At 42.1% G+C, this 17,612-nt stretch overlaps 1 protein-coding gene across 1 annotated transcript in view; it reads left to right on the top strand.

Moving 5' to 3' along the window:
- Window positions 1–14,528, top strand: part of LOC129748493 (peroxisomal ATPase PEX1) — a 28,356-nt gene extending 13,828 nt beyond the window's left edge. The window contains exons 5-10 of the mRNA XM_055743143.1: window positions 4,128–4,386; window positions 4,454–5,061; window positions 5,122–5,480; window positions 5,547–5,726; window positions 14,039–14,142; window positions 14,292–14,528. Of these exons, the coding sequence (XP_055599118.1) occupies window positions 4,128–4,386; window positions 4,454–5,061; window positions 5,122–5,480; window positions 5,547–5,726; window positions 14,039–14,142; window positions 14,292–14,361 (1,580 nt within the window). The 3' untranslated portion in view covers window positions 14,362–14,528. The remainder of the gene's footprint in view (window positions 1–4,127; window positions 4,387–4,453; window positions 5,062–5,121; window positions 5,481–5,546; window positions 5,727–14,038; window positions 14,143–14,291) is intronic.
- The last annotated feature ends 3,084 nt before the right edge of the window (window positions 14,529–17,612 follow it).

Genomic DNA, 17,612 nt, shown 5'->3' with positions numbered 1-17,612 from the left:
GACTCTATGATTATTTGACACATCATCCTCCTTTCAGTGAGAAGGTACATGGGAGGAGGGAGGTGAGCCGAATACAATTTTGTTAGCATATGTTCTCAATTTATGCTTACGAAGCCAACAAATGGAAACAAATATGGCATGGAAAGGTACTTGGTTACGAGATATTTTTCTACGATTGTTATAGACTCTTATGCTTTACAGTGTAGAGAGGGAAATATAGAAAGAGGCTCCATACAATTTTTGTTGTAAAGCTTAAATACTTATCAACCAATGGAACTATATAGGACATAAGAAGATTTTTGGGAACGAAAAAAATGTTTATTAAAGATTACAATCTCCATTCAGCAGGGGGTGAAGGGAAGGACAGGGGGGGGGGCTCTCTAATCAGTTTTTTAGCATAAATCCAGAACATATCAAGCAAAAACAACCATACTTTATAAGTTAGATTATTTGCGAACGATTAATTTGGGACCCTTCTTTTTTAGGGCGAAACTTAAGGAAACAGATGAAAATTATCAGATCTTTAAAACAAATTTATAAATCAAGATTCAGAATATATGTTATGGTTTGTGTTGCAATTTGAAACTCCAGCTGAAGCTCTCATTTTATAGTGGTTGCTTATTAATTTCGTCATAATTTGATTTGAAATAATACCAAAAACAATAAAAATTTGAATGATTTCTGAAAATATCATTTGATTCTGAAAGGTGTAGCAAAGCACACCGGGTCAGCTAGTCTATATATATAAAAATGAATTTCTGTCTGTCTGTCTGTCTGTCTGTCTGTCTGTCTGTCTGTCTGTTCCCTATAGACTCGGAAACTACTGAACCGATTTGCGTGAAACTTGGCAGGTGGGGGTATTGGAGGCAGGAGAAGGTTCCTATTGTGGTTTGAGACCCCTCCCTCTCTCATGAAGGGGGGGAGGGGCCTCCCAAACAAAAGACAATTTTTTGCATAACTCGGGAACCCATCAAGCAAATGGTATCATATTTGGCATGGGGTGGTATTTGGGAACGAGGAATATTTCTATGAATATTTGGTACCCCTCCCTCCTTTCAGTGGCGTGATAGGAAGCGGGGAGGGGGGCTACCTTACAATTTTTCATATAACTCGAGAACTTATCAAGATATTGGATCCAAATTTAGCATGGGAAGGTATTTGGATACGAAAAATATTTCAATGATTATTTGAGACCCCTCCCTCTTTCCAGTTGAAAGGGGGAGGGGCCTCTTTCATATTTTTTATATAGTTCAAAAACTAATAAAGCAAATGGAACCAAATTTGGCATGGGAGGGTATTTAGATACGAAAAATATTTCTATGATTATTTGAGACCCCTCCCTCTTTACAGTAGGGAGATATAAAGGGGGGAGGGGCCTTTTTTTTATAGTTTTCAACATAACTAAGAAAGTAATTAAGCAAATGAAACCAAACTTGGTATGGGCGGGTATTTGGGAACGTGACATGTTCTAATGATTGTTTGAGACCCCTTCCTTCTTACAGCGGGGAGGAAGGAAAGAGGTAGGGGAGTTTCATACAATTTTTACTGCATGACTCAAGAACTACAACAGAAAATGGAACCAAATTTGGCATGGAACGATATTTGGGTACGAGAAATGCTTCTATGAATATTTGGTATCCCTGACTCTTTCGAAGAGGTGGATGAAAAGGGGGAGACGAGGTCTCCCTTACAATTTTCAGTATAACTGAAGAGCTGACCAAGCAAATTGAATCATATTTGACATGTGAGTGTATTTGGATACGAGAAATGTTTCTATTATAAATTTAAGCCGCACCTTTTAAGCGGTAAGATATAAAGGAAGAAGGGGGGGTTTCCATTTTTTTTTGCATAACTCGAGAATTAATTAAGCAAATGAAACCAAGTTTCATCATAATCATCAAAAAGTATTTCAGTACGAAAAATACTTTTATGAATATTAAGTTATCTCCCCTCTATTGAAAGAAGAGAACGGTAAGGGGGATGGTACTCCCTTTCAAGTTTTTACATAACTCATAAATTTACTACTTAAATAAAACCAAATTTGGCATGGCATGGAATATAAGAAGGAAGAGGGAAGCTTACATTTAACTTTTATTTTACAAAATCCGAGAAATGGACAATACTTAACATGGAAAATCATTTTGGTATGACTCTATGATTATTTGACACATCATCCTCCTTTCAGTGAGAAGGTACATGGGAGGAGGGAGGTGAGCCGAATACAATTTTGTTAGCATATGTTCTCAATTTATGCTTACGAAGCCAACAAATGGAAACAAATATGGCATGGAAAGGTACTTGGTTACGAGATATTTTTCTACGATTGTTATAGACTCTTATGCTTTACAGTGTAGAGAGGGAAATATAGAAAGAGGCTCCATACAATTTTTGTTGTAAAGCTTAAATACTTATCAACCAATGGAACTATATAGGACATAAGAAGATTTTTGGGAACGAAAAAAATGTTTATTAAAGATTACAATCTCCATTCAGCAGGGGGTGAAGGGAAGGACAGGGGGGGGGGCTCTCTAATCAGTTTTTTAGCATAAATCCAGAACATATCAAGCAAAAACAACCATACTTTATAAGTTAGATTATTTGCGAACGATTAATTTGGGACCCTTCTTTTTTAGGGCGAAACTTAAGGAAACAGATGAAAATTATCAGATCTTTAAAACAAATTTATAAATCAAGATTCAGAATATATGTTATGGTTTGTGTTGCAATTTGAAACTCCAGCTGAAGCTCTCATTTTATAGTGGTTGCTTATTAATTTCGTCATAATTTGATTTGAAATAATACCAAAAACAATAAAAATTTGAATGATTTCTGAAAATATCATTTGATTCTGAAAGGTGTAGCAAAGCACACCGGGTCAGCTAGTATTTTATAATAATAACTAAATGAAGTCACCAGTAACTTAAAGTTGATAAGAAATAAAACACCTAAAATATGCCTCCACTTCCACTAGTGGCTAAGAATCGAATGACCCATTTATTCTTTCGAATAGATAGAGCGATCAACGCTCTCTCTAATTTTGCATATAATCTTCGGATACAATTCAGTTCGCATAATTCGTTTTATATAAAAAGTAGGATACTACAGCTAAGAAGCTGCACCTAATCGCGACGAGAAGCAGAACAGGTCCGCCAAAATCCGTGCCAGGAAGTTGTATCTCAACATGCTGAAGAAAGTTGAATGCTGATCATGGACGACGAAACATAAGTGAAGGCCGACTTCAAACGGATCTCCGGCAACCTGTTTTTCACGGCCAAGGATAAGTTCAGCGTTCCGGAGCATGTCCGCACTCAGAAGATGTCCAAATTTGCGAATGAATTCCTGGTTTGGCAAGCCATCTGCACGTGCGGGAGGCGGAGTGCACCTTTCGTGAGCCAGGACACGATGAACGGACAGGTGTACCTACATGAAAGAGTGCTTCCAGAAGCGTCTGCTTCCTCTCCTGATGGCACACAGCGTCCCAACAATCTTCTGGCCGGATTTGGCCTCATGGCCTCTCCAAGGACGTGTTGAAGTAGTTAGTATGCGGAAAATGTTCAACTCTCCGGAGCTCCACCCCATCGAGAAGTACTGGGCGATTATAAAGCAGCACCTTCTCAAACGACCTAAGGTAGTGAAGACAGTCGAGGAACTGAAGAAAGTATGGGTTTACATGCATAAAACGGTTGATTCACAGGTTGTGCAGGATCTTACGGCCGGGGTTAAGGCCAAGGTGCGGGCATTTGCGTATGGACTGTAAATAAAATACGGATAAAATGGTAAAATGAAGATTAATAGTGATTTTTCAATCCCTGAAAATTTTATGGCAATAGGATGAAAACTCGAATTTTGCGTATCAATTTTGAGTGTGGCAGTTGCATCGTGGACACCCTTTCTTGATAAAAGTTCCGTTAGTGAGGCTTCGACAGCTTGGCCAGATCTACGGTTTCGGAGCACTTTATGGATTTGAAGCACTTCTACGGATCTACATCGATGCTCCAAATCTACGGATCTTCAGCATTTCCGACAAATTTTTGTACGGATTATCGATCCGCATGAAAGAAGCATACTATTTAGTTTTCTCTCGAATTTGAATGTGTTTTATCTGTCTAACAACCGTTTCGTTCAAGGTTCCAACCAATGCGGCAAACGTACCATTTGCCAGACGATCCTCAAGCGCCTGGGCGAAGCTCCCTTCCACTGCTACTCAACCACTTTTCACTGCTCCAAGCACAAAGGTCGCAAACCGGACTCGATCCAGAAGGAACTTCGTCACTCGTTCTATTTGTGCATGTTCCACAGCCCCGCGGTACTGTTCATCGATGGTCTCGATGTGCTAGCCCATCACACCGGCGATCAGAACACCCAGGACTCCGAATATCACAACAAGTAAGACACGTTTTTAAAGGTAAGTTTTGAAACTGTTTTATTGATTTTTCGAAATTTGTGTTTTTAGGGTATCGGACTCAATTCGGAAGCAAATCGAGGAGTTTACGGCTTCCAATCCGATTTCGGTGATTGCTACCGTGGGAAACGTGAGCAATCTCAATCGGCGGTTGTACGCTTCGCGAGGTTTCCACTTATTTCACCAGATTCGGCGGGTTCCGAATCTGGACAAGACTGATCGTGAAGATGTGCTCAAAAAGCTGTTCGTAGCAAAGCAGTGTAAGCTGGATCGGCGTATCAACTGGAAGTGGTTAGGTGCGGCTACAGAGGGTTATAGCATCGGTAGCTTAGTTCAGATGGTTGATCGGGCAGTGTTTTATGCATTTAAGCGAGACCTGAAGTGTCCGCTCGTTACGGAAGATATGGTCGCGAGTGCCTTAGATGTTACCAATGAGTACTGTTTGCAAGGGATTGAAAATCACAAGCATTCAGAAGATGTAGATGACGATTCGGATGTTCCGGGTGATAAAATACCGGGTCTGGAGGGAGCCATCGAAGTGTTCCAGGAAGTGCTTATGTGGCCTAGTAAATTCCCAAAAATATTCGAGAAGTCACCGCTACGAAATCAAGCAGGAATTCTACTGTTTGGACCACCGGGAACTGGAAAAACTTATCTAGGTAAATTTGTTAAAATTCAACAACAAGGTATTCTGATTATAATAAAACGTATTTTTTAAGTTTCCAAGCTGGCGAAAACGTGGAACCTGCGAATGATCTCGGTCAAGGGGCCGGAACTGCTGGCCAAATACATCGGCCAAAGTGAGGAAAACGTTCGTAATTTGTTCGATCGGGCGCGATCAGCCAAACCGTGTGTTCTGTTCTTCGACGAATTCGACAGTTTAGCTCCGCGGCGGGGACACGATTCCACCGGTGTCACCGATCGTGTAGTCAATCAACTGCTCACCGAGCTAGACGGTGTTGAAGGTTTGCAGGGGGTAACTGTGATTGGGGCAACCTCCAGGCCAGAACTTCTGGATCCGGCACTGCTGCGCTCCGGAAGAATTGATCGGCTCGTTGAGTGTAGTCTTCCAGATGAGGTAGTTATACGAAGGAATAGTTTATCTCCGACATATTCATTTAAAACTTATTTTTCCTAAAAACAGAAATCTCGTCTGGCTATCTTCACCAACCACTGCCGAAGTTTGGAGCTGGCTCAGGACGTGCAGCTAGAGTTCTTTGCCAAGAAAACGAGCTGTCATACGGGTGCCGATATTCGTAGCTTGCTAACGACGGCCAACATGATGGCGGTGCAGGAATGCCTTGCGGAAGCGGTGGATGATAAGGTGAGTGCTTTAAGAAGAAAAAAAAACTTCAGCTTTGTGAGAAGAATCATTAAAGTGCTTCAAAGCGTTTTGTAGAAAATTACCGTGGGGTTACAATTCTATGTGCTATACCCAATCTTTTCGAGAATATTTTTTACGATGGAAGAATTGGAAAGAATAATGTTGGACATTCAACGTGATTTTCTGAAAAGACGATCAACAGTGAGAAATAACATTTACTTTATTGAAAGAATTCAGTATGTGAGAATAAAGCATATGCATTCTCGGTTAATTGCGGTGTGCCACAGAGCAGACAATTGGGACCACTTTTTTTCATCACTGTTGTGAACATGTTGTGCTGATATACGCAGATGATCTGAAAATATTTTTTTCTGATTGTCCCCCGAAAGATTATTCGCAAAATGTCCTCGGTAAAAGGTTTTGGAGAGGATTGTTCCATTTCCTAGGCTCACAATTATTTGTGACCAGGTTCAGCTTCCTCGATGGCACTCGCTCACCGAATGACTGCGCGGGTGCCGGCACGCGAAGGGAGGTGGAAGGAGGGCGGCTTTGTCGACTGACGTTTGGTTTTACTCAATGTCTAACTGTGACCACCACGACTGAGTTCGTCCACAAAGGTATTCCGTTCTACTCGAAATTGAGCTTCCGGGAAATTAGGTTTTTCGAAACAAAGGTGGCTCCTGAGACATATTTTCTGGAGCCATCGCAAATTCTGCAGATACTGTGGCATTTTGATATAAGTTGTCTTTGCGCTCCCACCATACAGACAGTGTACGAGAGCCAAACTTAACCAACGATGTTGAGCAATCGCTAGCACAACTGACCTATGGAGAATCTTGCCAGCAATAAGGTCAGTTGAGCGGCAGTCTGGTTTTGAATCTAAATAGGATCCCGAACCGGGACTCCACATTGGCGATCCAGTGATGCCAGTGTTTTTGGCATTTTTCCTCAGGAAGGAGGGAGGAATGGGCCAGTGCTTGAGGGCAATGTTCCGAAAATCAATCATTTTCGATCAGCGATGCTTTACTGCATTCACATCCAAAAAATCGAAGCAGTCAATTTTTCCTTTCCAACCAAATCATTTAAACAATCATGCATGACAACGACGCTGATGTATTTGATACATTCCCACAAAACATGATGTGGTAAAGAAGGACGCAGACTATCAGCGACGAACGTCTCGATGGTGATTGCCTTCCTTGATGGTTTTCAACCTTCTAGGATCACAACTGATATGTATCAGTTCTGAGAGATGTGTAAAGGTTACAATATGATTTTTAATTTTTCGCATTGCGTAGAAGGACAAAATCGTTACTAGGTAACCGCAATGAACTGTCCAGCATGTGCTACGGCTTTTTGAAACATGTGGTCCTATTATTTATTCAGATTTTTCCTTCTGAAACATTCATGATCGTCTATCAATACCGAACATTATAAACAATGATGCGAGGATAGGCGTTAGTGAATGATTGTGGGAGCGACGTTCAAAATGTATCATCACGTATGTCGATCACCTTTGAAAAGCCACGTGACGAATAGCAACGGTAGCCCCCGATGGGGCATGGTATATTTTTATGTATCTAGTTGGAGTTAATGCTCGACAAATATTCAACAGATACTTTTACCACGTGCGTATCACAGCAATCGGAGGTATAAGTATTCTAGCTTGAAACGAATCCTGATTGCTTTTCTTGAGTGATTTTCCGAACATTGCTTGAGGGAACCCAGTACTGGTGATATAAACCCGTTAGGCAACGAGGGATCCGACCGCCCGTCAGGGCATAAGCGGTATTCGATCGCACATCAGGGCAAAGAGGGATTCAACAGCCCAATAAAGCAAATGTTCCAAAGAGTGTTTTTAACTTTGTAATAAAGTGAGTGTAGTTATTCGAGATTAAAATTAAAACTATTCAAATACTGATTCGATAGTGAGCCGGGTTTCAACCCATGGCCGTTGAGAAATAAAAGATAGTAACATAAAATAACTGGGTCTCAGCCCATAGCAACCGATAGTAAGCCGGGGTTAAGCCCATGACCATCGGTAAAAGATTAAGAGCTGGGGTCAGCCTATGACAATATAAAAATAATATAAGTAATTAAAGATAATAAAGATGACGAAGTAAATATTGAAAACGGGGAGTGAAGTGTATCAGAAAAATATCATTGTATTTGAATGTTAAAATGAGGTTTTGTTTCAACAAACAAAATAACAATACTATTGCATTAGAATTGATTGTTTTTACTTTTTTTTCTTTTGTTCGGTAACACAAGGCTACGAAATTCTCATTTTTCCTTAGAACTTAGTTTTTTCTACCAGCTCCGATTCAAATCGATCAAAGCGTTGAACGGTTGTTCAGTGATGGTTGTCTTCTGGAAAAAGCAGTCCTCTTGGCCCTTCAGCTTGCTGACGATTCGAAGTTGCTTTTCCCCATTTTCAGCGGCTACGTTAGCCACGTAGCGTTGAGTAGCTTCTCCTGTTCGCTGGCTACGTCTATTGCTCGGTTCGGGATTGACGGAGTCTTGATCATCATCGCCATCTCCGTCATCGCTACTCTCGTAGTCGTTCTCGTCTCGCGTCATACGCTGACTTCCGGAACTTCCGGAACCGATGATTCGTTGATTCCGGTGGCTGATACCTCAGCACGTGAACGAACAGAGTTTCTTGCATGTTGAAACAAGTTGAGCACCACTGACTTTCAGTGTGTGCTGCATGGCTAACTATAACCCAAAACACAAACACTCAAAAACCAGCAATTATAATTATTTACTTACACACGACATTTTAAAAACTTAAGCTAGCTTACATTATCTACTTACGGTCCCGTTTTTCCTACTCTAACATCAAACGCACAACAATCATTTTACAGCTGCTTGGACGGCACAGGTTTATCACAGCTGAATATCACGGAATTTCTGGCAACCCTGCCTGGTTGCACTGCTCCAGAGGCACGCACCACTGCCCGGAGCACCTCCACTGTCTGCTTCCGGCTGGTTCTGTTCCGGCTTGGCCAAAAGGCTTCTCAAAAGTTTCATAAGCGCTAATCGTCACTCACCCTGTTGGGGCCGTCAGCATAGTCGGCAGAGGCTATCAGCACAGGTTGCAAGCTTCAGCTCTTCACGAATTGACCGGTTGCTCGTCAGGTTGGATGTCGTCGCCTTTAACTTCACCGTGGCCTGTGCGTTGAGGGAAATGGATGTATATGCGATCCGTTTGAGGTGATTTGTTTTAGCTCAGCTTCAGCCGATGCGGAATAATCCGGTACTTCCTTGGTCACGCACGACCTCTGAATGCAACGGAGTGCGCGAAACCAGCAGCAACAGCAAAATTTATCGATGAATAATGTTGTTTTGTTCGATGCTTGTTTACGTTTCTCCATATGTTTTCGTTTGACAGCTTACACACTTAAAATTAAACACGCACAATTGGCATCTTGTTCTCTCTATTGGTAGGCTTGATTACACACTCATGACAAAATAGCTACACATATCTAATTATAACGCTACAATGATGCTTTCTGGTAACCCCTGAAACGCAACCTCTTGTAGTAAGTAGTGCTATTTCTCGATGCCTGCGAGAATTAGCAAGACTTCGTCTGGCAGCACCCGCCCATGATGCCTCAGAAATTTAAGGGTAATTAAATTTGCTGGTAACTAACCGTCGCCCGAACCACCTCCTCCAAAGCACTCGGAACAGCTTCCCTCAGTTAAAGCCAAGCTCGTGTATGCTTACCACACCACAGCAGTACGGAAATAATTCTCTCGACTTGCAGCTTTATGGACATCGTCCCCTTAAGACAACGCTTTGACCACTTCGGAAAACTGGAAGGCAACGTTCAGTATCTTGCGAAACATCTGGAGCTAATGCATTTGTAACCGTCGTTTTTTTTTTTTTTTCCTTGTAGGGGAGAGCCCACTGCGACCAGTAGCTGATCTATTGTGGTATTTACCCCGCGTTACTATATGCTTTCAGGTTCACCTGCAATATTGATTGGAGTGACAGTTGATTGCTGACTAAGCATTTTATCCCAATCGGGTATAATATCAAAGATGTATGATATAACCTTCTTAGGGCTGATATGCAACCATATGTCTTGTGCGCTTATTAACTTTGCCCCAAGTACTCGCTCTCTCCTATTTAGGAGGGCGCAGCAGTTGCATAGAAGATGCTCTGCAGTTTCTTTTTCGTACCCGCAGAACCGACAGTCATCGTTTTGAATTATGTTTATCCTTTTGAGATGCTGTTTTGTTGGACAATGTCCGGTCAAGAGGCCTGTGTAAGTACTTAACTCGTGCTTACTCAAATTCAACATGTTTTTGGAGAGTCGTGCGCTTGGATCAATGAATCTTTTTGCCTGAGTTGCTCCCTCCGCTGTTTTCCAGTTGGAAACAATAGTGGTGCTTTCCCAGTTCTTGAGCTCCATAGTCAAGGCACTTCTCGATACTCCGCAGAAAGGTTCAGGTCCAATCAACAGTCCCTGAGATCCTTCCCTAGCTAGTTGGTCTGCTTCTTCGTTCCCTAGGATACCGCAGTGGCCTGGTACTCAGAATAAAGATACTCTGTTCCTTATGGCCAGGTTTCTTAGTGCAACTATACACTCCCAAACTAGTTTGGAGTAACATGTGAACGTACTTAGTGCTCGAAGAGCAGCCTGGCTGTCAGAGAATATGCAGATACTTGTGTACCTGTATCCCCTTTTCAAACAGGCTAAAGTGCATTCTAGAATTGCTTGAATTTCAGCTTGGAATACTGTTGGCCAGTTTCCCATAGGAATTGAGATCCTGAGTCTAGGTCCGAAAACCCCTGCCCCAGTTCTATTATCCATTTTTGACCCATCAGTGAAGAAAGTCCTCGTTACAAAGTCCTTAGGTAATTTTTCCATTTTGTTTTAATTGTTGTTTCGAACTGTTGTTTTTCTATTTGTTAATTTAGTTAGGATTAGGGAAATTTTAAATAAATGTTTAGAAGATAGGTTTTAACAAATACAGTTATTGTTAGTTTTAAGTTGGGCGTGTGGTATCTTCGTCAACAAGTCTGCAGCCAAGACTGGTTGCAAGGTCGAATGCATGCAGGTTGCATGCAAGGTGCAATAACTCGCCTAAAGTATTTAGAATGGAGAAGGTGGAGGAAAGGAGTGAAGTATCGCGCCAAAAAGGGTTTTGGACTCTGGGCTTTTTTTCTTCCGGCGTTCGTGCGAGTCAGAGGTGTTCCCCACCAGCCAAGAAATTGGTGAAACCAGAGTGTTTGTTCTTGTGCCACCCCGTTTATTGTTGAGGAATCCCGTCGTACGATTTGGCCTAGATTACCTGACGGTAGTCTACGTCTTACCGTAAAAGACTTCGGCCTCTGGTTCAGGTAAGAACCATAATCGTAAAGGAGGCCTATCTCTCGGGACTTCGAGAAATCCTCGGAGTCTCTAATTCCCAAAGAGAGCCCTTCTCAGCGCGGCCAATACGGCCTTGCCGTGGTCCGCTGATCCCCGTCAACGAAGGAAGACGCCGTATCCTGCCCGTTCGTCAACGCCAGACGAACTGCCACCATTTTGGTAAATTGATCAGGACACAAGTTCCCGTTCCTGATCCGCCATCAACAATCCGCCATTGTCGAACCCAACACCCCGGTAAAGGTAACCAGTGAGCGCTCACCAACGCAGTCATCGAGCATCCGGTACGTACCGCAACGGTCATCGACCACCGTCCAACCCACACCCTACACAAACACACCACTCAGTAGCGTGCTTAATAAAGCGTTAAATTCAAAAACCAAAGTTTAGTTAGTAGTTTTTCTCGTTTTAAATAAAAGTAATTTCCTCGTCCAAAGTTTTAATTTGTTGATTGTTTTTGATTGTAGAAAACCCACAGTTTGTTTCCTTAGTTTTTGTCCGCGTTCCCCTCCAATTACCCAGCCGTAGGCCGATCCTGAGATTAGTCAAAGGGTCTTCTGCGATTGAGCTATAATTATCCGGGAGTTGCTGACCATTAGTCTCACATTGCTGAAGTTGCTGGCAACTAACCGTCGCCCAAACCATCTCCTACTCCACAGGAAAAATAAACTGGCGGCTTGGATCAGCTCACGTTTGCTAACTGCAGCGTAGCTACACATCCCGAGAGTAACCCTGTTGAACAGCTTCTACCAATCTCCGATGCGGGCTAATCCTCTGTCTGGAGCATTCGGACCTGACCAATCCTGGTTGCAGATCCCGAAAGTCTTCCTCCCGGCCGTCGGAAATGAACACATGCTGTTAACTGCAGCGGGGCTCACAACTTCATCGAGAGTAACCCTCTCGGAACCCGACTTTCCGGCCCCGAATTTCAGTGGCACCTTCAGGCCTACCTGGAGTACCTCGTAACCTCTGCGCTGGTGGTCGTCTGTGCTTGGATCAGCAACTTCTGCTGACCGCAGCGCACAGCCAAAGCACGAGAGTAACCCTCTCGGCTATCAGTTCCACCCAATTGTTCTGTGGTGGACCTGCCGACCTTCGTGATGAACCATCCCAGATGCGGATCCTGGGACTTCTCTCGGCCGTTGGTCGTGAGCTCACACTTTCTAACCGCAACGTGGCTCGTGACGGCATCGAGAGTAACCCTCTCAATCTGCGAACCTCACCGGACTCCGGTTGGCCGTGGACTTTTGGCGGCCTGGCCTCTGTCCTGGTTGGCCGATCTCCGTTGGCTGGTCCTTCTAGGTTGGCTCGTCTCGGCGCTGGCTGCTCCCTCTGGCTAGTGACCTTCTTCCGGGTGGTCCTCTGGCTGCTGGCTGCTCTAGTTGCTAACCGCATGTTAAATATACTTGCGAGTACCCTTCTCACTAACTCGTTTCTCCGAAATCCAGACGTATCTGGGCCAATAACCTGTTGAAAAAGCAGGTTTCAGTGTACGTATACGTATAAGTAGCGGCAAATCCGAAGCAATCGACCATGTGCGCGCTCGGATAATATCCCGAGTCGATGGGTGGTGATAGAGAAACAACAGAGAGATCAATTGTGGGCAAAGAGCTCATGCGTGATATACATGGGGTGTATCGATAAAAAGATCCAGCAGTCGACCGATGGAATCCGACATGTACGTATACTGGAGCCTATTACGTCACGTTCACCGTAGTGTATTTGGCTAACGTGCCGTTGTACTGAAGCGGAAATTGCGGGTTCAAGTCCTCCCGGTGAGCCATTGTATTGTATCTTTTTCGAGAAATTTATGATATTTACAGCTTATGTTCTTTCTTTCTTTGATACTTTATATTTTTCTAATACTTCCCATAACTTTCAAAAAGGGAATTTTTTTTTTTATTTAAACTTTAGCTTAATTTCTTCTGCTACCGCTGAAATTTGTTGAATCCATCATAGAATCTTATTTTTTTTTTCAATGTACCCTATTCAAAATGCGAAATCAAATTTACAAACAAGTAAAGAAATGTAATGACATCTTGAAAATTTGCTGTACAACAGTAATCTTTCGATAGTTTTAATAAATTTTGAAAAAAAAATTATTAGTCGATTTGTATTCATTTTACATGAAGTTGGCACTTTTGTTTGCCCAACGGTTAACTTTTATACTAATGCACTGTTCAAAGTTAAAGAGTCCTATTGTTTTTACTAAAATAGATGATTATTTTTTTTGAAGAACTGAAGGAATTAAGAATTTTTCGAAAGTCTCAGGATACCCTGGTATTGGCTGAGTCAAAATTTACTTCAACTACACCGTACATACATATTTTAAGAGGGAAATTCCATTCCCCAAACCGTCTAACTCACTCACCTTTTGCCAAAACTAAAGCGATTCGCAATTTCCCAAACGGTAATGTCTCAAATTCGCCAACTCGTTCGTTGTTCTCTAGCGCTTTGCTTCCATCATCAACCCTGCTCCATCCTCCATCATAATCTTTGCCATTTCCGGAAGCCATCAGGCAACAAAGATTATGTAAATGCATATGTGATGACACCTATTCGGGGACTTACGACTTCGAAGCCATCCCACTTTCTTCGGTTTTCCCGGGCGGAGGGAGCAAAACGATTCGACAATTTCTCCATCAGGAGTAGCTTCTCAGTTGCAAAGAAAGAGGAAAACGGTGTCTCGAAATATTCGCGCCCGTCTTGATAATGCTAATGATGACTATTAGACAAAAAGCGTGGGCGAAAATGGTGCCCCGCGAACTTTGGCCTGGATGAAGATAACGACAACATTAGTGTCTTTTCTTGGAAATGATTCTTTCTTATGCGACTTTTAAAACGTTTGAGTCTTTCTTGTTGAAGCACAAAGAAACAATTTGGGTTAAAACATTGAAATGAGTATGGTTTTTTTTCGTTTATAACTTACAGCATGTTCCGGACAAGATAACGATAAACCAAAGGCACCTTTTGGAAGCTTTAGCCAGTACGAGGTCTTCGTTGAGCCCCCAAGATATTCAAAAATATAAGGAAACGTAAGTATCCGATATCCCATACGGCGTTAGATCGAGATAAATGATCTTAAAATGCTGTAAAATCCCAGATTTAAAAAAAAAAATTTTGAGCTCCAACTTATGCTTAAATAATGATTTTAATGATGCTTTTTTAAAACTTCATTCCACAGATATGCCCGATTCACCAACAAAGAGCCACCATCAAGGGATTTTGTTGCCAAAAGAGCCACCTTGGCATAATTTCTTATAGCTTAAGTAAGGTAAACATTTCGGTTTTCTGTTATTTTTGTTTCAAATTGGTTACTGGATCGAAGAATTAATGGTGTTGAGGATTATTGTGCAAGAACTTTACAGGTAAAGCATAGGGCAAAGCCAAAAGATTTTTGTTTTATAAAAGACATCTACTATAGGTTTTTGTAATGAAGAAGAGAGAATTCTTTAACGATGACACATCCTTGGAAAGTATTGCCTTAAATATTTTTGATAGCTTTCTATTGGAAATTTCCATTTTGCCAAACCCGCCCCAAGAAAGAAAGAAGTAATCCAACAAAAGCCGTAATAATAGCTTCAATGTTGCAAAAAGAGTTTTTTCTTTCCTGACTCACCCCTTACCATCCAAAGTTGTTATTTGCGATTGTGAATAACGAGAACGCTCCATACACACGTGCAATATATCTATAGTATTTCCATTTTTCCTCTCACAAAGCAGCAGGAAAATAAATTCTACCACGAAGAAAGAAACCGACAGCATCGGCACAATGCCACCGGAGACACAATGCTATCAAATAAACACCACCCACTCCAATCAGTTTTGGAATGGATTTTTTTCTTTGGCAAGCTTTAGTATTCTTATACTTATATGAGAATGAGATTGAGCATAAAAAGTATCCGATTCGTCGTCGTCGTTGTGCTGCGGTTTGTTTGTCGGAAAAAGGGAGTCCTCACTCCTTCCTTCCAAGGATGACTGATAGACAAGACCGACCGAGGCCGGTGCGGTGGGAAAATCTACTGCCAATCGCGATCAAGAGAGCGTGAAAAGATTTGGCTGAATCGGAATACCCCTAAATGGAAACGATTTGCAAAAATTCAATTGTAACCGAAACGGTTTCTTTAGTTCTGTAGTGGGTTGTAATCTTTAGGGGATGCTGCTGGGTAGCTTGATAGTTACAGGCTTAACACCTTATTGAGAATGTTAATCGACATTCTAGGTTGCTCTAGATTGGTTTATACAATTTGTTTTTCGATTATAGTCGTTTTACCATCTCTATGGCATTCGCGATTTTATCAACGTTCCAGTTGGCGGATCGTTATTGAAAAACTTATCCGGTACAACTGTGTTCGATGTTTACTCTCGGGCTCGAACTCGCGGACATCGGCTCAGGAGACAACAGACTTGCCAACTGAGCAATATCACAAGCCACATACAATTTGTAAATTTATAAAAAATATAAGCATAGAGACTATCTTCAAATTAATTTGCAGGAACTTTATCCAGTAGAAACTACTGTTTGCAAAATTGTCCATTCATGATTGCTCTAGTTCTTGCCGGCACTTTTCAGACATCATCGACATCTGATTCTGTCGAAGCGCCAATATCGAGTCAGACCACTATCTGGTGATGGTGGAAATGCGCTCAAAACTCCGTAGTAGCGCTGTCGGCATGGGGTGAGATTGACGAAGCCCCTCTCGAGGTAATATGCCCCATTAGACTGAGTCGATTTGGGGTCATTTTTGAATTTCTCAAACCCTGGGGTCTTAAAAGCTTCGTTTTGGTCCAAAACCCATCCATGATTTTTTGCAGAATTTTTAAGTAACGTTTACATGAGTAAATTTGAACTTTTAGGTTTGTATGGGAAAATTGAATATTTTGTTCTGAAAAATCAACATCATTTTTGTTTATTCTGAGGAACCGAGCCTGCTAATGGTTTTTGTGCCAATTTATAAATTCCTTCAAGGAAATTTCCCGCTGAGCAACTTTGTTGAATATCATAACTTCGTATCTTTTTAAACAAAAATGTTATTAGCTGTTTAACAGATGTATGTCTTTTTGGATTGATAAACCATGAATTCAATTGACGCCACTGCTTGTGCCCCACGAAGTATGGCATGAAAAGTGGTCTTGCAATACTTCGCTAGGCACCCAGCAGTGGTGTCCATTGAATTTCTTGTTTATCAATGCCAAAAGACATACACCTGTTAAACAGCTAATAACTTTTTTGTCTAAAAAGATACGAAGTTATGATATTCGACAAAGTTGTTCAGCGGGAAATTTCATTGAAGGAATTCATAAATTGGCACAAAAACCATTAGCAGGCTCGGTTCCTCAGAATAAACAAAAATGATGTTGATTTTTCAGAACAAAATATTCAATTTTCCCATACAAACCTAAAAGTTCAAATTTACTCATATAAACGTAACTTAAAAATTCTGCAAAAAATCATGGATGAGTTTTGGACCAAAACAAAGCTTTTAAGACCCCAGGGTTTGAGAAATTCACAAATGACCCCAAATCGACTCAGTCTAATGCCCCATCTACATGAAGAACGACAAATTGGACTGTGAAAACTACCGAACAATCACTGTCCTCAGCCTGCAAAGAAAATAGATTCGTGGGAAGTCCTCGGGCCAGCTTCATTGAGGGGCGGTCTATGACGGACCAGATCTTCACACTAAAGCAAATCCTCCAAAAATGTCGTGAACACCAAGTCCCTACGCACCATCTGTTCATAGACTTCAAAGCCGCATACGACACGATCGACCGTGACGAGCTTTGGAAAACTATGTACAAGAACGGATTTTCCGGGAAGCTGACCAGACTGATCAAGGCGACGATGGATGAAACGCAGTTTTGTGTGCGGATTCCGGGTGAATTGTCGAGTTAATTAGAATCACGCAGGGGGGCTTTGACAAGGCGATACGGCCTACGGGCACGAAATGTGGATATTGCACGAGGAGGACCTGCGCACACTCGGAGTGTTCGAGCGACGAGTGTTAAGAACCATATTTGGCGGCGTGCAGGAGAACGGAGTGTGAAGGCGAAGAATGAACCACTAGCTCGCGCGACTCTACGGCGAACCTAGTATCCAGAAAGTGGCGAAGGCTGGTCCAGCGTATCGGGCAGGACATATTACGAGATTGCCGGACGACTGTCATGCAAATCAGGTGTTCGCTACCTTTACTGTACGCTACGTTTCACTGTAAATTTTTCGTAAATTTGGAAAAATGTCGTCGAACGTAAAAGAGCGTCGAGAATAAATCCTGCGCACTCATTTCGAGAATCCGGAGTTGTCACATCAGGACATCGGTAAGGTGCTGGGAATCTTCCAATGCACGGTCAGCAGAGTACTAAAACGATACTTCGAGAACCTATCCATCGACCGGAAAGTGAAGAGCGGCAAGATTGGATGCTCCGTCAGTGAAAAAGATCACAAGCGCGTAGTTGAGCAGTTTAGACGTAATCCGAGAAGTTCGGTTCGAGATGTCGCCAAAAG

The sequence above is a fragment of the Uranotaenia lowii genome, chromosome 2 (genome assembly GCF_029784155.1).
Source record: "Uranotaenia lowii strain MFRU-FL chromosome 2, ASM2978415v1, whole genome shotgun sequence".
NCBI classification, from domain to species: domain Eukaryota; kingdom Metazoa; phylum Arthropoda; class Insecta; order Diptera; family Culicidae; genus Uranotaenia; species Uranotaenia lowii.
This window is presented reverse-complemented; position numbering and strand designations above follow the sequence as displayed.